Below are 24982 nucleotides of genomic sequence, written 5' to 3' on the forward strand. Positions count from 1 at the left end.
AAGCTCCCCTGCTATTAAGTAACTGACTCGGTTTCCTTGCCAGTGGTGTCAGATGCATCACGCCTGTTTTATAGGGTCGTCACGAGGGTAGAAGGAGGTGATGTATGACAAGGAGTCCACACGGACTGGCCGTGGGCTGGTGGGTCCCCGATGCCTGAGCTGGGGACACGGGGAGCCTGGGGCAGAAGGCAAGTTGATTTGCTCCATGCCGAGCTTCCTGGCACCACCGTTGAGAACGTGGAAACCGGGGTTCTTTCTCCCCTTCCCCAGCGCACACAGGAAGGACTCTAGGGAATCCATCATCCCCTCCCCCCTGTGCACCCCTCTTACCTTCCGTGGTGTCCCCACCTCCCGGGGCAGCCCCACAGCTCCCAGCGGGGGAGGTGCCAGGATCCACACCTCCTTGGCTGTCCGCCCACCTGTCTGCTCTACCTGGCCCTGGACCGCGCATGTATCTAAGAATAGAATCATGGCGGTCAAAAACAAGAACCACCACTAAAAAACCCAGTTAGCATTCTCTGACTCTTCACTCTTAATGTTGACCCATGTTGGGATATTGAATTTTCTCCCCTGGGCTGGCTACTTTTGGAGTTTTCTGCAAAATGTTACAAGTGAATATGCTGCTTTTCTTTGAGAAAACTGTGTTACTGGAAGAACAGTGCAATGACCCCCAAGCTCCTCTTGTGACCAAATGCCCCAGACCTCCCCCCCACAACAAACTTCAAAGGCTATTTCTTCACTGATTCTTCCCTGTTCTTCGCCCCACCCCTCAGGCGCTGGCCCCGCCCCCAGCTCCATCCCCACGGCCGCGCCCACATCCACACCCACCCCGAACCGCAGGAGACCCCAGCTGACTCCGTCTCCCTGTCCTCTCACCTCCTCCCGCAGGTTACGGGCACGCTGCTCCGGGCACGGACGCGGGCAAGGCCTTCTGCATGTTCTACGCCGTGCTGGGCATCCCGCTGACACTGGTCATGTTCCAGAGCCTGGGCGAGCGGATGAACACGTTCGTGCGCTACCTGCTGAAGCGCATCAAGAGGTGCTGTGGCATGCGCAACACGGAGGTGTCCATGGAGAACATGGTGACCGTGGGCTTCTTCTCCTGCATGGGGACGCTGTGCATCGGGGCGGCCGCCTTCTCCCAGTGCGAGGAGTGGAGCTTCTTCCACGCCTACTACTACTGCTTCATCACGTTGACTACCATTGGCTTTGGGGACTACGTGGCCCTGCAGACCAAGGGCGCCCTGCAGAGGAAGCCGCTCTACGTGGCCTTTAGCTTTATGTATATCCTGGTGGGGCTGACGGTCATAGGGGCCTTCCTCAACCTGGTGGTCCTCAGGTTCCTGACCATGAACAGCGAGGACGAGCGGCGGGACGCCGAGGAGCGGGCGTCCCTCGCCGGCAACCGCAACAGCATGGCCATCCACATCCCCGAGGAGGCGCGGCAGGGCCGGCCCCGGTACAAGGCGGACGCGGCGGACCTACAGTCCGTGTGCTCCTGCACCTGCTACCGCCCGCAGGAATACGGTGGCCGCTCGGCGGCGCAGCAGAACTCCTTCAGCACCAAGCTCGCCCCCCAGTACTTCCACCCCATCTCGTACAAGATCGAGGAGATCTCACCAAGCACATTAAAAAACAGCCTCTTCCCGTCCCCTATTAGCTCCGTTTCTCCCGGGTTACACAGCTTTACCGACAACCACAGGCTGATGAGACGGCGGAAGTCCATCTAGGGTCTGGGGAGGGAAACACAAACAAGTCATTTGTCATAGCTGACGTTAAGTCTCATTGGCCCCCCTTGTCTTATTTATTGATTATGGTTATATCCTTTATTGTTATGATTATTGTCATCATTTTTTCTTTCTCTCCTTCCCTCTTTCTTGGTTTCATTTCTTCCCCACCTTCCCAGCGAGACAGAGCAGGCCAAAGGGAAAAAAGGAAAGGCCCGTCTTCCTGTGAAACTCGCATCTGAGCATGAAGCATGGATTTCTTCCTTCTTCCCAGCAAAGTATGCCTTACATTTCTCCCCAGCCCGCCCCACCTCTGGGGTGGCTTTCCCAGGACAGGTGTGAGACCCAGGCAAGGAGACAGAGCCCAGAGGATACCTGACCCAAAGTTGCACACGCGGCTGAGAGCCTCGAGTGCCCACCCACAGTGGTGTCTCTGACCCAACTCCTTTCTCTTTTCCTCCCCAAGCAGTGGGTGGCCGAATGTGTGTGGTCTGAGTGTGTGTCACACCAGTGTGCTTCTGATGTGACAGAATGGAAAGTATCAGGTATTCATCCTTCTTCTCCGTCACACAATTTTGTTAATAGCCTGCTTTCGGCCGCTTCCAAACAAAACGGGAAAACAAACAAAACCCACGAGGTTTCTGATTTATCATCTTGCCAAATCATGCATGTTCCACAAGCAATCTTTATCCCAGATACGTCATGACCACATTTTTAAAACGCTAGATTCTAAATTATATTAACTTCTTTTTAGGGGGTGGGTGGGCAAGCCGACACGGATCATTTTAGCTTGCCAGTTCAAAAATTTTTTAAACAAGCATGCACTTTGTTAAACTGGTATGCGTTATCAACACAAGAAAACAAAACTAGCAATGGAATAATCAAAAGCCAATAATATTAATTTATCAGAGACATTTTTAATTTCACCACCTCTAGTTCCAACGATTTTCCGTGTAACTGGACGTGTTGGGGAAACTGGAAAACTGTTGCAACCACAGAGTATCTTATTCTCTCTTATTTGTGTGATGACGATGACTTGTGTAGCATCTACCTACATGAGTAAGAACTACAGTTCGGGATGCTTGGGTGAGAATGGGTATTGGTAAGTGGACGTGGTTTCTTTTCCTAATGAAAAACGACAGGGCATTCCTCATTATAAAGAATATATATAATGTATTTTAAGAAAGATTGTCTCTAACTGCATTTGATTTGTAAATAAGGGAATGTTGATGTTGGTCTCAGGAAGAGTTTGGAGGCAAGGAGCTGCGTCTTGGCCTGCTGGGAACTTGTCAGTCTCGGGGTGATCTTTTTCTGAATAATGGAGAAATTCCTCCCCACTCTCAATAGGGGATGACCCCAAAGGGAAGGCCTGCTAACATCCTTGGGGGGCGGGGCTATAGAACATAGCACGTTGGAGGCCCTTTCCAAGACAGGAATAAAGCAAAGTCTCACCTGCAGATTCACGGGGGGACCTTCATTTCCCTCATCACTGTCTCGGCCATTTCTAAAAATCAGCCATCCTCACTTCCCTTTTTCAAATTCTTCCAGCTCTTGGACAGCAATGGGCTTTGGCTGGGCTGCCCAGGCGCGGATAATCTTTGATCTATAAAAGAGAGAGAGGCACTGAGAGGATGAGTGATTTGCTCAACGTCAGAGAGCTGGTCTTTGCTAGAACTGAGACATTAGTCTCGGTCCGGACCCCAAAAGGGTCCAAGGAGCTGTGGCCCCACCACACTGTGGCACCCTCACTCAGCCCTCAGATGAGGGAAGCTGCATCTTTCTCCACAGCTAAGTGTGCCAGGCTTTTAGAGTCAGTTAGAGGCACACGGGTTCAACCCTTCACTCAGAACTGTTCCCCTCACCATGTACAGTGGTCATAAAGTGACCTACTTCTGCTTGAATGCTTCCAGTGACAGGGAGCTCCTCCCTTCGCAGGGAAGTTTAGAAAACATCCCATAATCTCTCTTCCCACAGAGCTGACTCTTCTTTGTAGGATTAAGGATGGTAAGATGAAGTCTTTCCTGTTTGCAGGATGACCACCAACTTAAGTGTCTGAAGCAACTTGGAATTTCTCTTGGTTCCATATCCTAGCCCCCCCCCCCCCAACCCCCTGCCCTTTGCTACCAGCTCAGCCCCTGAAGGACACGTACCGAGTCTTCTGTTCCAAAGGTAAACATCCTTGTTTATGCTCAGAGCGTTCGGGGGTGGAGGGGAACCTCGGTTTGCTCCCCTTGTGATGTCCTTCTTTTTCTCAGATGCTCGAGCTCTTCCCTACCATGCTGTCTGGCCAAGGAGTCTTCTAGGTGCCTCCAGTGAGGTGCTCTGATGGGGGCACTGAGCCAGGAGTTCTCCAGGGTTCTCGTCTCTTGATAAAGCAGGCCTGGGGCATCTCCAGCTAGAGCTTGGCCCACCCCGTCCGCATTGGAATCCTCAAAAGCCAGGGGGAAGCTTAGTCTGAGTCACCTTGCTGAGGTCCCTCATCTTCAGGAAAGGAAATCGAGGTCCAGAAAGGCTGGACATGACTCTGAGGCCCCACAGCCAGAACTTAGGTCTTCCCACTTGTTTATCCTGCTGCTTCGTCACTGCTGTCACACCCTCCAAACAGTCCTCGTTGCTGGACTTCTCAGCGTCTCGGACCCAGGTCTCTCTTCCCCCTTCACAGCTGATGATTTCTTTCTTTCAGCCCAGGTTTCCCACACCTTTCTTCCAGTTGACCACACCCACTCAGGGAGGGGGGAGAAATCTCACCAGGTTGTTTGAATTTGGGCCCCAACTGCCGTTAGAATGAGCTGAAGAAGAGCCACGTTCCACCAGCATCACAGGAGGTTGGCCTGCCACGTGGTCCCTGGTGGGGGTCTAGAAATCAACATGCCACATAGATACTCAAAGGGATTTTGGACTCTCACTTGAATGCTTTCCAACTAGGAGATCTCAACCCATCCCCTCCATCAAAGACAAAAGGAAGGTAGGCAGTGGTACCCGTTAGTCCAGCAGCTCTGAGTGCCATGCTTTCTAGAGACCATCCCATTTTGATCTTTATGACATCCATCCTGGGTGGAAGGTGCTGTCATGCCATTGGTCTACTAGATTCTTTACATAGGAGTGAACCAACCTGTTTGGCTTTTGAGATACCCAGTTAGCCCCAGAGCTGGGATCGGAGCACTTCTTTCCATCCACACCACTCTGTCCTGAAACTCGGGCAGCAGCCTCTTAAACACAGCAGGCTGCCTGGTGCTCTAAATTTAAATACTCTCTCTGAAGCATCTGTTGTGCTCCACTGTGCATCACCAATTGGGAGGAGGGTACCTGCACTTTGGAATGATCACAGCAGATCACTTGCAGCCCAGGAATCCCCACTGGGTCCCTCATCCTTCCAGCAGAGGAAGCAGATGGACGCAGACCGCCGCCCAGGAGGCCTGGCTGTGCAGGTGCTCGTCAAAACCCATCTGTAGGAAAGGGTGAGTTGACTGGTTAATCTCGGTGCACCGTCGTTTGGTCTCTGCACACGGGGCCTCGGCTGGGAGAATATCTGGATGGTGACTTGGAAACCTGCAGATAAGCCCAGGCAGGTCATTTTTCTTTGCCTCCAGATCTGAAAGCCTTGATTCCTAGTGATTCCTGGTCACTAGCGGTTTGAAGCTGGAGGGAAGAGTGGTTTGGAGGCATTCGTTGTGCACACTGAGTTTGGAGGGGAAGGTGAGAGAGGTAAAAATGATTAAAGAAGGAAAACCACCCATCGCTGAGGTTTTCGGCCCTATTTCTTTAGGTAAACTTCTTCTTAAATAATAGGCCCTAATTAGGGTACCCGTTAAGGGCATCCACAGAGGCGTGGGGTCTGAGGCCTGTGCCGGACTATGTCCGTTCTCTTGGTGGGGCGGGCGGTGTCATCTGTCCAACACTCCGATGAATTGTATCTTCACCCTGAAAGGGGTGGGATGTGGGGTCTGTCACATGCAGGCCTGCTGCCTGGGAGTGGCTGACGTGTGTTTCTTACAGAGTCATGGTTTGTGTGGGAGCCCGGAAGGATCCCGGCAAGGAAAGTTTGGCAGGACGGGGACCCGGTTCTCACCTCCAGCTTCACTGGGCTCCCCTGTAGCTTCCTCATCCACACAATGGGCCAATGTGGGCTGAATTTGTGAGCATGTAGCACAAAGTCAACTTGACCGATGGAGACATCTGGCCTGATGTTCTGGCCACTGGGCACACTTGAGGGTTGAGCCGCAACATTGAAAACCCAAAATCATTTCGCTTGGCAGCATCCTGGGAGCTGGGAAGATGGCGAGTGAGTAGGCAGAGGCGTCAAGAAGGGTGGTCATCGTGCAAACCAAGGCCCCGTGCGTGCTGGGTTCCCCAAGGCCCTGGGCATACATCCATTTTATGTGGTTATTTCTTGAGCACACCTTAGTAGAGGTTGCTGTTTTGCGGGGAGCGGGGAGGGAAACCTATTGCCATGATTCCTCCCTATCGCCCCAACTTTCTGTTGTGAAAATTCCAGATTTACAGAAAACTTCCATATCCCTTTCACCCAGACTCACCAGCCTTCAGAACTTGGCCACATTTGCTTAAACCACCCCCCCCCCACACATTCATACCCAGGGGCATTTGGAGAATGAAGTGACGTCTGCAACTTTTAGGTGGTTTGGCCAAAGGGAAAAATTGTTTCTCTCCCAGGAACAAAAGCCTTCTCTTTGGTAACAATGCTGTTATCACCCTTAAGTTTAGCAGTCATACAATGATATTGTCCGAGACGCAACCCATATTCACATTTCTCACGTCCCAAAAATGTCCTCCAGGGCCTTTTTGTGAATCTGAGAGACAATCCAAGATTGCATCCCACATTGCTTGTCTGCTCACCCCAGACTCCCCCAGTCTAGGATGTTTTCTCCGTTTTTGTTTGTCCTGACGTTGCCACTTTGTTGTCTGAGCCAGTTCTGTTGTGGGCGGGCCCACGACCTGCCTCTGTTTCCTCAGGTTAAGGAATTAAAGGTGATGTTGTTACGATTAATGCGTTTGAGAAATCTGACTCTCTGGAGACCTCTGTGAGAACCTCTTTCGTCCTAGATAAAAAAAGGCATATTAAGTGCTGTTCTCCTTTGCTGGAGACACGAACTGAAGCTGTAGGAGAGGCGTCCAGGAGCCCCTGGATGCTGGGTCTCGTCACCAAAGCCGAGCAAGGCTCTGCTGTTTCTAACCTCTCACATGGATCTCTCTTCTCTGCTGAGAGTCAGCAATCTTTCCCCTAAACACCTGTGAGGATGACGCAGCTATAAATAGACATAAAGCACCAAGACATTCTTTCATGGGTTGTGAAGGGTAGCAAGTGTAGCCCAGTAGAGTAGTTGGAAGGATGCCCATAGGCCAGTGGGGTACTCGGCACCCAGTTGCTTCTCATCTCTGTTTGAGATGTGTGTTTGCACTGGCAAGTTCTATAGCATGGCCTTCTCAGTTCTGGTAACACAGAGCAACCCACTGGCTGAGGCACGGTCCCTTTAATTTTGATCAAGAAAATATGTCCATACAGATTCCCGCCTCTGAGCCTTTGCCCATTCTGTTCCCGCTACCTGGAAGGTATCCCTGCTGCTCTCCAGCACGGAGGTGGAGATGGGAGCATACTTTAAAAGCTCCTTCTGACTATTTGTTCCATGAGGGACTCAATGATGTCCTCCTCTGGGGTCCCCAGTCCTTCTTTCTATCATGGACAAATACACTGGGAAGCAAACCTCCAGTGACCCGGCCATAGGAGCTATACGTTCCGGGCAGCGCCCACAGCAGGGCATAAAGACAATCAGACTTCCAGCATCTTGCCTAGATGGCCACTCGTCACTGTCATCAAGGCACATCTTAACGTCACTGCCAGACTTTGTTCCATCCCTGGAAACCGATGCCCATCCACGGGATGAAAACCATCACCCCACCGTTGGCGACTCAGAGGCAGTTGCCTGGCAGAGTTGGGTGGGCCACGTGCAATAGGGCCACAAGCTGTCCACAGCTGGGCATTTCCCATAGAGCAGGAGATCGGTACATCTTCAGATGCCAGCGGCACGCTTGTGACATTTTGCCCTGGAGTGAGTGAGCCCTTGATGCGAGTGTCAACAGGAACCAGGGCAGCACCGTTTTCTCAGGGGAGTACTTCCGGTAGAGGCTGAGTGGGGTGGGGCACACACGGCGAGGGACAGGATTCCCGGCCTCGGCTCTGCACCTGCCCAGCGCTCGCTCTGGGGCCCTGAGACAGGACAGGGCAGGCTCTTCTTTCTCTGCAGAGCAGCGTGAGGGAATAAAGCTGCATGCACACCTGGGACCGGCTTCTGCCGTTCACAGGCAGGTGGTGGTTTTGCCTCTCTGAGCCTCCGTGTTCCAGCCTTTAAAGTTGGAGATTTCAGATAAACCCCACTGCACAGGGTGCCTACAAGAACAGCATGTGGCAACATCGGGCGCCTGTTCCGAGCAGAGTGCCGAGCTAGAGTTCTTCACACCGCTTGCATTTCTCCTAAAGGCCGGTCCAAGGCTCCTGCAAGCTTACTCCCGGGCACTTGACTAAGTCCAGCTGTGGAAAGAGGTGATCAGTCTGGTGGAGGAACGCAGGCAGGGCTTCAGGGAGGAATTGGCTTTTGGTAATCTTTGAGGAGAGGCTTGAAGGAGCAAGTGGGCACTGTTGCATGGGCAGAGGCCCAGGCGTGGGAAGGGGCAGGGAGCAGCGATTTCACCCAGTGCTCCGTGGCTTCCCTAACACAGAGCCACACCTGAAAGATGAGTCAGTGAGCTGTCAAGGCCCTTCACAAGCTGGTCACACCTTAAGTCATCCAGGCTACTCTCCTGCTCAAGAACCTTCCATGGCTCCCCAGTGCCCACACATTTTATTTCAAGGTCCTTCGCTCTAACACCCAGAGCCTGAGCCTTGGGCTCTGATGGAGGAGCTATCCATCCTGAGATCCCTACTGGGTTCTCCTCTGATTACAAAAGTCTGAAACTAGATCCTGGAGTCTCATCCAATTTGAATCCTGTGGCGTCCTATTCTTCAGGTGGAGGTTTTCTTCCTTCTTCTGGACGTTAGGTCTAATTTGCATATGGGAATATTTCTGGATAAGATCTACTTGGTCTTTCATTTAAGCATCCTGGGGGCTTGTTCTGGTGCAGACTTCCAACAGCTTGAGCAAAGATTAGCATGAAACCACTAAAAGGAAAATGTATAATTCTTGGGCTTCCTTGGCGTGAAGAATTCGCTGTTTCCCGAGACTCTGGGAGCAACAGATTTTGTGACTGCCTGTGACCAGGAATCAGGGATGGAGAGAGGAGAAGAGGACGCACTTGAGGGCAAGGTAACTTTTTACTTGGAGAGTTTTTATTCTCCACATCATCCCATCACTCTGGGATCCTAACTTCAGCCTCTTGGAGGCTCCAGTCGAGTTGCCTGGGTACCCCTACCATCCAGAGAGCAGCTCTTGATCTTGAAGAGGGAGGTCTTGTGAAGTTTAGCTATAAGCCTCGACCACTACAAACATAAAACCTCAGCTTTGCCCCTTCCAGCTCCTGAGCACTGGGGGGTGGAGGCCTCAGGGCCTTCGTAAGCACCCACCCGGGCAACAGCTTTCTTTCCTTCCTCTTTGTAATCAGGCCAAGTGGCCTTGGGCAAGTCACTTCCTCTCCGACAAAGGATGGAATGGCCAGGGGAGAGGCAGATGCTGGTGAAGATGACAGGAGGTCAGTGTCATTATGTTCCATGCTCTTGGTTGACATTTCTTTGGGGGGGGGGTGCTTTGGAGGCAGGATGGCCAAGTACTCCCAAGCATAGGGTTCCTGAGCGGGGCCAGCTCCTTCCCCCTGGGGAACGTCACATTTTCCAGGTAGAGTTGTTCTATAACCCTCCTCGCACCAAAGAATCACGTCTTTACCCAGCTCCTCTGACCCTTCTGTTGACGGGTTCTCCTTTGTGGCCCTGCTCAGTCCCATGTGGACCAAACGCTTGACGATGGGGGGTGGGGCGGGCATTGCCCGGTGAACCGAAGTCCCCCCTTTGCCTGACAAACCTTGGGGAAGTCCTACCTTTCCTTAACCTGAGAGATCAAAGCAGCTACTGATGTGAGCTGCAACAGTGGCTCTGCAGGGCCCCCTCTGAGCAGTACTCCCTGCTGATTGATTCACTTATCCAGCGATTATTTATAGAGCTTTTGGGCATCTGCCATCAGCCTCAGTGAGAGGCCATTGTGGTGGACTGGACGGTCAAGTTCTGTGGCCTCATAAGGCTAAAATTCCACTGGATCACGTGCTCCCAAGATGCACAAGTTCTAGAAACAGAGTCAGATGAGCACTTCTTGGAATCAGAACCTGGCTCAGCTATTGCTGCACTTTCTTGAGCTGAATTTTAGAAGTTGGGTAGAAAAATAAAAATCGAATGAAAGGCAAAACACGATTAGTGGGACTCCAATGAAGCAGAACCCACAATTAACCAGATTTCTCTATAATTTGATGGCTCCTCAGAGAAGAACATGGTCCTGAAAAAGGCTAATTACATATTTGTTTATTCAGCCCACAAATAGCATTTTGACAGCCGTCTGGGGCTGGAAGGGACCTCCAGAGGCCTCCTCAGTCCACCCTGTGCTTTATCAGAAATCTCCACGGAACAGAAAATGCATTGGATTAGGTGATGCTGTTGGCCTTACTGAGTGAAATTTAAATAGGAAAACAGACTAACCCCACCTGGAAGGTCTGAGCCTCTCTCGCTTGTCCATAATGTTGATCAGAAGGCTTGTAATTAAACAAACAGAGGAGACACAGGAAAGATGTCAGAGAGAATGAGATTTTAAGTCACTGAACCGCTTAACAAGAAGGAAGAATTTCTAGTCTATTCCCAGCAGGCCAAGAAATTGCTGATACTCCCTCTACCATGTACACTTTTTAACTTAGCCAACCGTGTATCCTTGTACCTCAAACATTAAACATTTAAAAAGTGTCATTTGTGACCCTAGGCATAGAAGAAGTTAAGCTTGAATTAGGTTCAAACTCACACCCGTTAAAATGATTGGCCTATATGCACAGGGAGTTCATTCTGGGAGTTGGGGGCACAAAGGTGTGATACTCACTTATTCATCTGGGGCGCGCGCGTGTATGCACTGACCGGGTATCTTTGGGTCTCTGGAGTTTTTTCTTTCTTCTTGGCATCGCTGGACGTTTTCATGACTGCATGCTAAAAGGACCTGGGTTTGTTCTGATGGCGATGCTGCTGCTGGAAGGCCTCCAGAACATTCCCGAGGAGTGATGGAGATCAGGAAGTTTCTAGCAGAAGCTGGGTCAGCCTGGCCACAGGCCAGGAGGATGGAACGGTTTGTCCCGAACCCCTAGCAGGGCTCTCCCTTCCCACGTTGGTGGGCGTTTGGGATTGGATGGCAGGCCCAACTGTGGTCAAGGCATCAGACCTTGGGTGGGAAGCCGCACCAGTGATCCCAACTGGACCACAGTGAACCAGTTTCAAAGAAGCCTACTGTTCCTGTTCGTTTTCCTTTTGTTTATCTTCTCTGGCCTTCTCCACCCGTGGAGAGGGCGCCTTCACAAATGGCCTTAGAATGCCGTTCTGAAGTTTAACAGAATGAGACAACCATCAAATGAATATCAGAGGTATTTACTATCGCAGCTTATCTGAAAAATGAAAAACAAAAACAAAACAAAACTGTATCACCAATGTTTACAAGTCCAAGTAGACATCCAGCCCATGTAAAATATGTAATTTATGCAAGGGATTGCATCTTTCTTTTGTAACGAATGCACTAAGCAACCCTGTATATATTTTACAATGTCTTTACAGAAAAAAGAAAATCATTTACTGTAGTGTTGTAAAATAATGCACTTTTCTAATTTTTTCATTAAAATCTCTATGGCACGTTTGCAAATGTGTTTTGGTCTTCCTTCACTTAGAAAAAGGGGAATTAAGAGGTGTTTTTGTCCAGGCTCTCCCGCCTTAAGCCACATTCGGAAAACTTTCTCAAGCAAGGTGGACAGTCAGAATTGTCGTTGGTCTTCCTCACTGCAGGCAGGCCCGCTAAGAAGCCTTGCCCCTAAAAACCTCAGCAAGGACTTCAGATCAACCGAGACCCCCCGATTGGCCAATCTTTGTTTTTCTGGCTGAGGAATTTGAGTTCAAAACATGAGACAACCCCTTTTGCCCTTTTCTACCTGTCTCTGCGTGTGTGTGGAAAAAAGCAGAAACAGGCAGATAAAAGATGCTCTGTCATCTCTGCGTCAAACGTAAACTCTGCTTCCGGCAACCCACAGTAGCTGCTCAAAGGTTAGGGGCTTCTGACCTCACTCATGTTCCAGAGGCCTGGGCATCACGGAACTCTGGGGGTGCCAGTGTGGGAGCTTCCTGAAGGGGTGGTATTCTCCGATTTTGCCCGCATCTAGAAGGTTCCTGAAAACACAGATTGCCAGCCCCATCCTCACTGTGGGTCCAGGGCGGGGCCACGACTGTGCGTTTCTAACAAGGCCTCAGGGGTCCTGATGCTGCTGGGGTTGGGACCACACCTTGAGGGCCGTGGTCTTCTCCGTGCTGTCCCAACTCTGAGGTTAAGGGGAGATTCTGGACCAAAGCGCATCATGGCCACAGGTGGAGCCCCACGGAAGCCAGGCTCCTCTCTACCGGTCCTGTCGTAAGTGCGCTCATTCATGGGGTACCTGCTGCCTGCTCTGCTCCCCCAGAACAGAGGCTCATACGGGGAAGAGGCCTGACCCTGGGAAGAAACTTGACTCTCAATGATCAACATCACATCACTGCAGTTTGTTCCTCGATAGGACACCTTGTTTCAGGAGTCGGGTCTTCTAAGCCAGGGGTTAGACAACTTTGACAATAAAGAGCCAGACGGTACCTATTTTAGACTTAATGCCATACCCCAACTCTGCTGCTGTAGCAGGAAGGCAGCCAGAGATAATACGGAAATGAACAGGCGCAGCTGTGTCCAATACACCTGTATTTATGGAGACTGAAATTTGAATTTCACAGCAATTTCATGGGTCACAAAATATTCTTCGTCTTTGGTATCCACCCCCTGCACCATTTAATAATGTAAAACTCATTCTTAGCTGGTGGGCCACGCAGAGACCGGGGGCCGGGTGTGGCCTGGAGGCCGCAGTTTGCAGACCCCTGTCCTAAGCTCTTCTCCAGATACGGACTCGTTTCATCTTCCCACGACCTCCGAGCTTGGTACTGTTTTCACCACTCAGTGTTCTCATCTGAGCCGGGGTTTCTCACAATAGCAGCAAGGGCTAAAACTCAGTTCACGGGTCCGAGGGGGCTTTATTTTGTCCATCCTTCGTGGACGTCCACCTTTGGGAGGGTTCAGAGAGGTCATCAGCCCGGCCAGCCCAGGCCAGCCGCCCCTGACGGTGGTTCCCCTCCTCGCTCCGTACCACCCCAGCCCACCTGAACATCACGCATCAGCGAAGACACTGCTGGAACCCAGCACGTACAGTTAAGGGCCAGATGCAGCGTCCCACCCCGCCCCCAGGTGAGGTCAGGGAGCCCAGGCCATTGTCCCTGGCACTGTTGCCCCACAGAGAGCCTCTTTAGGCTGGGTCTCCTCGTCCTGCCTCTGGGAGGTTCCCAAGAAGATCACAGGCAGCATCTGGAAGAGGATTTACAATCTGTGTTGACATTTTAGAGACGAAGGTCTCGCTCTGATCCATGAGCCTCAGTGTGCGGCGACAGACCTCCATCTGGTGTCAGCCGGCCAGGCTGCTGAGAGCACGGGAGGTCTCGGACGGGACAACAGTCGGGTGTGGATTCTTCCTGCTCTCCCCCCTCCCTCCTTCTCCCCTTCCCTCTCTCCCTCTTCCCGCCCCCTCTCCCCTTCCTCCCTTTCTTCCCCACCTCCCGCCCTTCCATCCAGCAACCATTCATTAAAAATCTCCGGTCTGTACATCCACCTGCCTGTGACACGTGTTCACTTGGGTTTCCAACGGGCATCTCCAACTTCGCGGGTCTAACGTGAACTCCTGATCACCTCCCTCCCCCCACCTCCCCAGACCCCTGCTTCTCTTCAAGGGCTTCTCGTCTCAGTGAGTCAGTGCCGTCCTTCTAGCTGGTCAGGCCAAAGAACTCTGGAATTATCCTTGACTTCTCTTTTCCACCCCAAATCCGAGCCCTCAGAAAGTCCCGTTGGTTCTACCTTCAACATTTATCCGGAATCTGACTCCTTTTCACCTCCACCAACCTGCCCTGGGTCCACAGTACCAGGTCTCGCCTGCATTATTGCGTCAGCCCTCCACCACCCCCCACCTCCCCTCCCCCTTTCCTCCCATCTGCTTTCAATAGAGAAGCCAATGCATGCTTTTGCATTTTAAACTCAAGGTTAGTGAGGCATAACTCACATACAAAACAAGTCACCCTTTCTGGCTGTAGGATCTCTGAATCCTGACAACACACAGGGACTTAAAACAATCCTTCTAGAGTGTAAATAAGGTCAGGTCACTTTCCCTGCTCCACCCTCCCTGTTCCCATCCACCCCAGCTGACAAGGCCCTCCCAGAGCTGCTCCCCTGACCCCCTTGCAGCCCTGCTGGCCTCCTGGCTGTGCCTGGGCACCACTGCCCAGCGTGCTCTTCATGCTGTGGCCTGCCGCCCCCAATCAGGAGTCACAGGCCTCTTTGTCACTTTGGTTTCAGCTGCACTGGAGTATATCTGCACTTCCCCCTGGGGTCCTCTTCACAGACCCCCCAAAGTGAATGTTGTGTATACCTGTGTTCAGTGCCAGGCCTTCACAGACATACCCAACAAACTTGGTGAAAATCTAACCACGTGATACAGTAACGGAGCCCATAGTTTACAGTAGGGTTCACTGTTGGTGTTGCATATTCTGTGGGTTCCGGCGAACGTGTAATGACATGTGTCCACCATTAGAGTGTCATACAGAGCAGTTTCACTGCCCTAAAAAGTCCTCTGTGCTCTGCCTAGTCATCTGCTGAGTCCTTCTCACGTAATAACGCATAGCTTCTCCCAAAACACGTTCCATGGAATGCTTGTCCCCAGCCCCACCCGCCAACGCAGGTTATGTGTGTTGCCGTATCCCGTGTCCCCACCCTGGAGACTGACAAGCCACCACACCACAGCGCCTCATAGCCTTTGCTATATGAAGAAACCCAGAGCTCTGATGGCCCAGCGACGCCCGAGCATGATGGGTAAAGGGGTCCTCGCTCCCCAGCGCACCTGTTTACAACAGTCAGAACCCCACCCCACATGCACTGGTGCACCCGTTCTTCCCGCTTCCCATGCTCCTGGTCCCCTGGGTGGGTGGAATCATGAGACTAGTTCTGGCCAATGAATCCTGAGTGAAGTGACATTGGTCCCTTCTTGGATAGAGCATCAGTTGTCGACGTGAGACCCTCCAGAACATCATGCTGACAGTCAGGTTTCAAGATAGAGGCTGCTGAGTCCAGGTCCTGAAGTGAAGAGGTGGAGCATAGAGTCCCCAGCTGGTCCACAGCGGACACAGAAAGTGAGGGGGAAAAATACCTTTAAACCGCTAAGATGCTGGGGTTCGGACTATCCACAGCCTATATCCTGACGGAGCCGCACCCCTTGGGACACTGGTTTCTCAGGCCTGTGGTGCCCAGCACATGTTTGGTTCATAACGAAACCGAGTCTCCCAAAACCAAGTTCCTCTGCCGAGTTTATGGTTAACCGTTGAAACCATACAATCCGCCATGTCCCTGTCCTTGGACATGAAAGGCTTTTGCTTTAGTCTCTCAGGGCTCCCCTGAGTCTCAAAGGCTGGCTCAAGAGTTAATGATTAGAAATGCGAAGATGTAGAAACCAAGAATAGCTGTTGGGCCGGGAAACTGGTAACAATTTAGACTATAAATACGTCACGCAGCAGAGTGGCCAAACTCCCAGTTCTCTGGAAGATATAGATAAAGGCCTGACACACATTCCTAGGTTGTTTTTTATAGGAACCAGACCCCCACCAGATGACAACTGCTGACCACAAGCACATAGGCCCCAGACCATTGAAACCAGAGATCTGACGATACTTGGAAATTCACCTTGATGCCAGCCAACCTGAGAATTGTGCATGAGCTGATCATGAACCCTGCAGCCCCTCCCTCACATTGCCTTAAAACCCCCTTCCCTGAAAGCCATCAGGGAGTTGAGCACGAGCTGTGCCTTCTCCTTGCCTGGCACCCTGCAATAAATGCTGCAACTTCCTTCACCACAACCCAGTGTCAGTAGATTGACTTTACTGCCTGCAGGCAAGTGGACCCAAGTTTGGCTCGGTAACAGTCAAGAATATCTATGAGTTAACGATCAGCCCACAGCATCTTCCTGGAGACAGCTGCATGCACTGAAATCAATTCCACGTCAGGGTCTTACTTATCTGAGTTAAGCGTAAGCCCCTCCAATCCCAGTCCCATTTTTGAGACTTCAAAAGAATCTTTGTCATGTCCAGCTGTCACGTCCAACTGTCTTAGCAGCTCCGATCAACTCAGCCTCAGGCAGACCAAGAATTGCATTGAAAGCCAAAACCCAAACAGCTGAGGATGCAGGGCTCTCTCCCCTGGCCCACCTGCAGGGCTGGGCACAGTGGCAGGGAGGGTGGGAGCTCTGGGGTCAGCCTCCCAGCTCAGCACCCACAGTCTTAGGTAGTAATGCTTAGGTAGCTTACTATACCACAGGTTTCCTGTGTGTAAAACAGGGCTCTTTTGAGGAATTATGATTATTAACATCACCCCCCGAGTCAAGGTACCTACTGAGATAATATATTCAATGCTCACAATAAAAGCTAGCTGTGTGCCAGCACTGTTCCGAGACCCTGATTTCGTGGTTATTGTTTTTGGTTCCGCTGTATGCATTCCACACACATTCCCTTTGACTATTTGTCTACCGTGGGCTGTGTGTCTACTACGAAAAGGGGCTTCCAGTGTATCTATGCGTCTGGTGCCTGCCCCCTTTTGCTCCTTCTTCTGGTAATTGTCCAGACTTGAGCCAGATTACTGACTCAGAACCCTTTGAATGAAGGGGAGGTCGGGTGCCCTTGAGGATGGACCCGGGCACATCGCCAAAAGTGTGTATTATTAATCTTTCTCCCAGCCTTCTCTGAAAGGACCCATGGCTGTTTACCAGGGTGACCGTGCCACGGGGAAAGGGAAATAATCAGACTTTTGGGGGGATACCTGGACGCTGGCTCTGAGCTGACACTAATTCCAGGATACCCAAAACGTCACCGTGGTGGCCCCGTCAGAGTAGGAGCCTATATAGGTCAGGTGATCAATGAGATCAAGTCTGTCTCACAGCGGGTCCCCCAAGTCATCCTGTGTTCGTTGTTTCAAGTTCTGGGCTGCATCATTGGGCAGTCACACTCAGCAATGGCAGGGTCCCTGTGCTGGTAACAGACCTTGCTCTCAGCCACAGGTGTGGTCTGTCATCTAGGCTGGGCTAATTACAGCACCATGTCCCTTGGGCCACCACGGTGATTGCTCCAGGGATGACCACGTGACCCAAATCAGCCAGTGGGAGCCCTCCCTTTTTTTCCCCAGCAGGACTTGGTAGGGAAGAGCTGTGTCTGTGGCCTCTTGAAGCAGGTGGGCTGACACATCTCACAGAGCCTAAGAGCACTTAAGTCTTGAATCAAGTTATACTTGAGACCAGATCTACCCTTGCCCTTTCTACTGGCTGATGGTACAAGCTAATCACTTTCAGTGAGCCAGTGAGAGCTAGGATTTGACTCTAGTGTCCCAAGACAAATGCTGTGCTGGGAAACTTCTATTTTCCCCTCCAAATCTCTCTCCACCTTTATCCACTCTGCTCTGTGTCCATGGAAACAAACCTGTGTGGCTTCCACTTAGATTTGGCCAATGGGGAGCTCTGGCACAAAGTCAAGAGGTTTGAGGAAAGGGAGGGGGAGCATTTCTTCCCTCCGTTTGAGTCGTGGAGACCCTGGGGTCTGGGTGTTTCCTAAGCAAGGGTCCCAGCCTCTCCCTGGTAGCCTTCTCTGCACAGCCTCTGCTTCCAGGCTCGGAACTGCCCCTCTTACCCTGGCACAAGGGGTGATGATGCCCTGACATTATTAGCTTCTTGTACTGCACTACCCTTTACGGTTTCTTTATACTCTAAGTTTTTGCAAATGGTCCCTTCATTAAACTGTTCTCAAATCACCCAATGTGAGTATGCTATCTATCTTGTAGTCGGGCAGACTCCGCCAGCTGCATACACTACCTGATTGCTACACCCAGACAACTCAGCCTAAGTGGACAGAACATCACCATGGGGATCATCTCATCCTGAGAGCTGGGTGCACATCTCTGCCCAGGCAAAGATCTTGGGGAAGTTAACTTCTGTTGTCCAGGAAAGGAAAGCAATTGCTTAGTATATGAGCAATGAGGACATGAGGATTGTGACTGATCATCTGTCCAGGATTGTGTGGCCCTGTCTCCTTCAGAACCAGAACCTATTATCTGCTAAGAGAAAGGCGAACAGGCTGAGATTGGCAGTGGGGGAATGGATGGGGGAGGGGGTGGGGGAGGACTGTGGAGAGGACCAGGGGTTTCCTGCAAGATGGGAATAATGCTTCCCCAGCCCATGTGACATGTCTGTTAAACTGAGATGCAGTGGGCACAGGAAGACATGGAAGACAAAATCTCTCCTTCCTTTGCTTGGACACAGAAGCACAACCTGGTGAGCCTCAGCCTTACTTCTACCCCCAGTGGTCCAGCTTCCCCCTAACTTCCCAGGGTTCAGGATGGCCAGCTCCAACCCAGCTCTGGACTAAAGGGACAGGACACCGCTTACGTGGGATCTTTCCTCTACTGCTCTCCTAGGGAGCACCGCCCACCCAGTGTTCTCCTTCACGGGGTAACAGGGTTGATTTTTACCTGGAGGAACACACCTCCCATGCTCTCGGCCCATACAGCCTGCCCCGCTCCTAGCTTCAGCACTAGAACAGGACCCTGGTTTTCTGCATTTCTCAGCCAACCCTTCTATGGCCCCTCTGCCAGGGTCCTTGGCCCCTGGGCTCGATGTGAGGCAAGCTCACTGAAGGGGCGTAGGAAGGGAGGGTGTGTATTCACCGCTCAAAGCAGATGGTGCTGGCTTGTGCAGCTGCTCTGCGAACCGTGAGGTCCCCACAGAACCATCAGAGAGGCAAGCCGGCTTACTGAGCCTCCCGAGTTGCCCTGTTGCCATGGCAATGCCCCAGTGCAGCACCAGGAATAGATGGTTTTTTAAAGGGGGTGGGGTGGGTGGGTGGCATCTTGAAAGAAGTATGAGCAGTTGAGGGGGAGGGACTTCTTTGAGTGGGTGCAGGGGCCTTGGCTGCCCCCCCAGTTCAGGGCTGCCCACTTCCACCCTGTCCTGACAGCAAGCAGCTCTTCCTTTCATTTTTGAGACAAACGTCAGCTGCTCGCGTGGAGTTCTGGTGGCAAGGCTGGGCACGAGGCGGAGTGAGGTATGAGGCACAGGGGCTGATGGGGGTATAACCAAGACCCACTCATCCCTGAGTCCTGGAGGCCAGGGCCCACCCTGGGCCACATGGCCTTCCACAGTTAAAGGCAAAGCATAGAGCTTGGGGTCAGAGGGGCCTGGGTCTCCACTTCGTGCTGAGCAAGCCCCAGGCAAGTCCCTTAAGCTCTCAAAGGCTCAGTGCTGCAGTCGGGCAGGGATGACCCAGAGAAGCGGAACCAGGAGATGTTACTGCGAGGAGCTGGTCTACGTGATTGTGGGGTCCGGCTCAGGAAGTCTGGAGCCCACAGGGCAGGCCACCAGGAAGGGCAGGCTGGACTTCTCCAGCACCGGCGGGAGCTGCCCTCTGCAGGTGGGATTTTCTTCTTTACCAGGGAGGCCTCAGCTCTGCTTTAAAGGCCTTTCAGCGGACCAAACGAGGCCCACCCGGATGATCTAGGGTGACCTTTCTTGCTTGAAGTCAACCGATTACGGCCTTATTCACATCGACAAAAATACCTTCCCCGCAGCACCTAGATTAATGTTTGGCTGAGAAACTGGGGACCGTTGGACACACAAGAAGACCGTGACAAGTGGCTCCTCTCTAAAGTGGGGCCAGTGGGCCTTTGGGGGAACTTACTACGTGATTTATAAGTGCTTATCTTATTTAAGCCTAATACTAGCGATAATGACAAAAACGTAACTGTAGCCAGCCGGAACCTCACTGTGTGCCAGGCATATCCTAAGTACCTAGTTAATCCTCTCAATGAGCATATCTGGCAGGTGCCGTTCTGATCCTCATGGACCAGAGAGGTTCCTTAACCCGAGTCTAAGGTCTGCAGGATCCAGAAGCCAAAGAAAGGCGTATTTTAAATCAGGTGCTATGCTGACGCTTCACATAGGAGAGTGCTGTGATCTGATAAGAGCGAAGAAATACTCCGCGTTCACTCATTCTCGCCTCCTTCAAACAGGCGGTAGCCCCCACCGCACGCTTTACCTGTCTTCTCCCCTAGCCCTTGGTGCCTCCCCGTAGAGTGACATTATTACCCTTGTGCGGTCATTGAAGACGCAGAGGCCGTAGGTAAGGTGAGGAGCTGAACTGAGGTCTGTGTGACTCCGAGGCTATGCCTCTTGGATACTTGGCATTGTTGGAAGAAGTGTCTGGTTTGGCCCCGGGGCTCCTGAACTCAAGCTTCAAGCCTCGGATCGGGGATACCTTCCTTACAGATGATGTGCTGGACATTCTCCAGACCTATTCTCTGCCCACCCCTTCCCTGCTCTGTGCCCCGGGAGGCTGACCCCGTGAACTGCATCATCCAGGATCCCTCTGGCTTCTCGCTGGACTTGGTCAATGGGAGACACTGGTAGGAGATGGGAGGGTGGGAAGAGAGAGATTAGGACATACACTGACCTTGACTCCTCCCTGCCTTGCCACGGCACCAGCAGTGGCCCATCTCTCTCTGGACCTGGCAACACACCCACCTCCTTTCTCCCAGACCCTTCCAGGCCGCAGAGTGGCAAAGGTTTCCCATAGCTCTCAGACCACTGGGGCCTCACCATCCCTTCCTGGTTCCCCTGACCCTGCCCTCATCTTTACCGATAGTCCCTTCATTACACTCCCTCCAAGGAAACCTCTGGGCACCCCATCTGTCTCCTGCTGGAGCCCCGACAAACCGGTAGATCTGGGAACTGCTAGCTGGCAGCCCACCTTGGGTGATGGAAGGTGTCTGCAGGAATTGAGGCAGGGGGAGGGCAGGGCCACTCCAACCTCTGCAAAAGGACAACATGCTTTAGGAGCCTTTGATCAGCTGAGTCTGGCCCCCTGGATGTGTGAGGGAGAAGCAGGGTGCCAAAGTCATTCCGATTTCCCGGGGACATTCCTGGCTTTAACGTTAAATGTCCCCTTCTTCTCGGACACCCCCAGTCCCAGGCATATGGGGACCGGTGGTCACCCCAGAGTGAAGTTACCCCTCTTTTGCCTTGCACGACTCTCACTGGCATCACTATTCAGGGAGATGCCCAGACTCATCCCCAGGAACCCTAGTCTGGGCTCCACGGAGGAGGTGAGAGCAGCTCAACGTGCGGAGACCGAGGCACAGAGGGAAAGGGGCAGCTCGGCAGGCCCTCCGTCCATCCTGCCTCACCGGGGCGCTCGCAGCCTGGAAGTGTCACTTCCTTCAGCGGTTCTCCTTGAGGCCTGGCTGGGTCTAACTGCTTGGCAGCCGGAACCCCAGGGTCCAGCACAATTACTGAGTATTTAATAATAATTAAAAGAAAATGGGATAAGCTTCTCCTCTGTACCTCTCACTGTGGGGTCTATATTCCCCTAGGCACGCTTAATTGCTGTAATGACAATGTCAACTCACAGGCCACCGCCTCTTAAAGTCCAGACAGGGAAGGATGAGAAGTTTGTGCTGGATCAGTGATGACAGGCAGGGGATGGGGCTGCGTCACCTTCGTTTACACATGTTCCCTCTGCCTGGGCATCCCTCCCCTCGCTGATGAGCCTGGTGCCCACCCTCCCTGGCTCAGCAAACCACCCATAGAGCGCTTACTCCTTGCCGGGCCTCCTTAGGAGCCGAGCACTGAACCAGACCAGGGAGCAGAGCAGTCGTTCCAGGGCTTGCCCTGTGCCTGTCACCCTCCCATTGTCTCCAGCTGGACCAGAGCAATTAGAACAGTGTCACGTGGAGACACCCCTCTTCGGAGGTCCAGGCCCTGAGGCCTGGGGGTGACTTTGAGGCATTTGTCAAACTCTGATCCCACCCATCATGGATGTGTCAAATCTCAGAAGGGAGCCACTGATCACCGTCTGTTCTGAATCAATTCGGAGCCTCTCAACACCCGTGTCCACCTTCCCTAGTTGATGACAACGCCCCACCAGTAGGCTACTGTTGTCCTAAGCCAATGAGAAGCCATGAATAGGTTCTGGGCAGAGGAAGGCCGTTGTCTGCCCTGGACTACAAGACCCCGAAAGTCCTGTCCAGCCTCTCCCTGCTCCCTGCCCTCCAGTTACAGTCGCCTTCTCCTGGCATGCTCAGGGCACCTTGTGTTCTCCTGACTCAGGGCCTGGGCCTCACTCTTTGGTCTGCATGGAAGGCCCCCCTCCTGGGGCTTGGTCAATTCCTACTCATCCTTCAGGCCTCAGAGATGGCTTCCTTGGCCATACCTCCTCTGCCCCCTCAACATAGACTTCAGGTTCCTCTTGTACTCTCATAATGCCCTGGACTTTCCTTTCATAGCACTTGTGAAAAGTTGCAAGAAGACAGTAACCGAATAATTGGACAACTAAATATGCCTCCCCCAGCTCTGAGAGCAGAATCTACAACATTGTCATTGCTGTGTCCTCAGGGCCCAGCATCAGGGTACCTATCACACAGCAGGCTCTCAATAAGTGTTTGCTGATTTAAATGAATAAAGCACTACTTCCTCTTGGAAAAGAAATGTAGACATTTGGGGAATCATCCTCTACAGAAAGTGGGTTTTCCTCTCTTGCTTCATCCACTCCAGAACCTCTTGCAGAGCAAACACTTCTATAGCACTTACTGCGTGCCAAGCACTCTTCTAAGTGCCTTACATACGTCATCTCATTTAATGGTCACCACTCTATGAGGTGGATACTATTATTATCCACAATTGACGTAGGAGGAAACTGGGGCACAGAAAGCTTAAATAATCTTAAGCAGCTAAGGAGGCTGCAGAGATAATCCCAGTGGGATAAGACTGTAATTTCTTTAGGTCTTCAATTCAGCGATCATAAAAATGGAGAAAAGGGGTAGGCTCTTCTTGTCTGTAGACAGAGTCAAAAATCCAAACTTTTTTTGGGTATCTGACTTCTTTAGGAGTTCAGGTGTCTTCTTAGACATGAATCTTTTTTTTTTTGGGCAATTGTTGGATTGCAAATCTCATGTGCTTGCTTTTGGTAGAAATGTAACATCATAAGCCCCAAGTTTCTTTGATTTTATCTTAAAATTTGGTTAAAGCCGTAGATCACAAAATTCACATATTGGTTAATGAGAATACCTTCTAAAAATAACTTTTATAATGAAGCTGATTGCACAAGTGTTTTGAGAACACAAAGCACTGGGTTAGCCAGCCATCAGCTTTTGTTTGGAAAGAAAGAAAAGATTCGGCAAGTATTTGCACAGTAGTGTCTATAACATTTAAATTTAAGCTACACTTGCTCTGTATATGTCATCATAAAGTTCTGAAGGAAAATGACTACATCTCAGAATTCTATACCAAGCAAAACTATCATATGTGATGATATAGTATAAAAACTCAGACAAAGTGTGTCCTGGATCTTACTAATGTTGGCAGTAGGTCTCTTGGTAATGGCAGTTATCAAAACTTTGTCCCTGATTTACTCTTTTCCAGTCCAGACTAACTGCTTGGTACACAGCAGTCATCCTGGATCTTTCATCATTTTATGTTTTTCATCTCTTGCTTCCTCTATCCCACTTCCCCATGTACTCCATTGTTTTGTTGGAGCATATCTTCCAGGAGCTTTCTGCAAAAAGTTTGCTTGGGGGGTAAATTCTTGGAAGAACTTTTCTGTAAAAACCTGTCTTTATTTTACCATTATATTTGATTAATAGTTTGAAAAGGAATAGAATTTTGGTTTGGAAATGATTTTCCTTCAGATTCTTAAAGGTATTGCGTTAGAATTCTGTCTCCTAGTGTTGACGTTGGAAAGTCTAAAGACATTCTAATATCTGGTCCTTTGATGCCAGTTTGTTTTTCCTGGAAGTAAAGTATACAATCTTCTTCATCTCTGTTGTTCTTTAATTTCATGATGATGTGTAAGGACTGATACGCAGGGAACTTGGTGATCCCTTTTAGTCTTTAAAGCCAGGGGAAACCCTGAAGCGGGGTGGGGTGAGAGGGGTTTCTAAGGCTGCTTCTAAATTGCTATCATTGAATGCTCCTTATTTTAGCCTCCCGTTTCACCCTCCACCTCTGCAAGTACCTGGTACCATCAATTCCTGAGCCTTCTGAGGACTCTGTACATCCAGTTGGCTCTTGGCTTTCCCCACGGCCTGATTAGTACTTGAATTTCTCAGAGAGGCTGAGATAATAAGTACAACTATCCTGTCTGCTTTCCTGTTACTGAAATTTGTTGCTGTGTACTACTCTTTTCTTCCTGTTCTTCTGGATATGAGATTAAAAATTCCCTTTTCTAATTGGTACAGCCACTATGGAGAACAGTATGGAGGTTCCTTAAAAAACTACAAATAGAACTACCATATGACCCAGCAATCCCACTACTGGGCATATACCCTGAGAAAACCATAATTCAAAAAGAGTCATGTACCAAAATGTTCACTGCAGCTCTATTTACAATAGCCAGGAGATGGAAGCAACCTAAGTGTCCATCATCGGATGAATGGATAAAGAAGATGTGGCACATATATACAATGGAATATTACTCAGCCATAAAAAGAAACGAAATGGAGCTATTTGTAATGATGGTGGATGGACCTAGAGTCTGCCATACAGAGTGAAGTAAGTCAGAAAGAGAAAGACAAATACCGTATGCTAACACATATATATATGGAATTTAAGGGGAAAAAAATGTCATGAAGAACCTAGGGGTAAGACAGGAATAAAGACACAGACCTACTAGAGAATGAACTTGAGGATATGGGGAGGGGGAAGGGTAAGCTGTGACAAAGCGAGAGAGTGGCATGGACATATATACACTACCAAACGTAAAATAGATAGCTAGTGGGAAGCAGCCGCATAGCACAGGGAGATCAGCTCAGTGCTCTGTGACCACCTGGGGGGGGGTATAGGGAGGGTGGGAGGGAGGGAGACGCAAGAGGGAAGAGATATGGGAA

At 51.0% G+C, this 24982-nt stretch overlaps 1 protein-coding gene across 1 annotated transcript in view; it reads left to right on the plus strand.

The window, feature by feature from the left end:
* The window catches only part of KCNK9 (potassium two pore domain channel subfamily K member 9), a 102578-nt gene extending 90970 nt beyond the window's left edge, over positions 1-11608 (plus strand). The window contains exon 2 of the mRNA XM_067712823.1: positions 889-11608. Coding sequence (XP_067568924.1) covers positions 889-1730 — 842 coding nt within the window. The 3' untranslated portion in view covers positions 1731-11608. The remainder of the gene's footprint in view (positions 1-888) is intronic.
* The last annotated feature ends 13374 nt before the right edge of the window (positions 11609-24982 follow it).

This window comes from Pseudorca crassidens, chromosome 17 (assembly GCF_039906515.1).
Source record: "Pseudorca crassidens isolate mPseCra1 chromosome 17, mPseCra1.hap1, whole genome shotgun sequence".
NCBI classification, from domain to species: Eukaryota; Metazoa; Chordata; class Mammalia; order Artiodactyla; family Delphinidae; genus Pseudorca; species Pseudorca crassidens.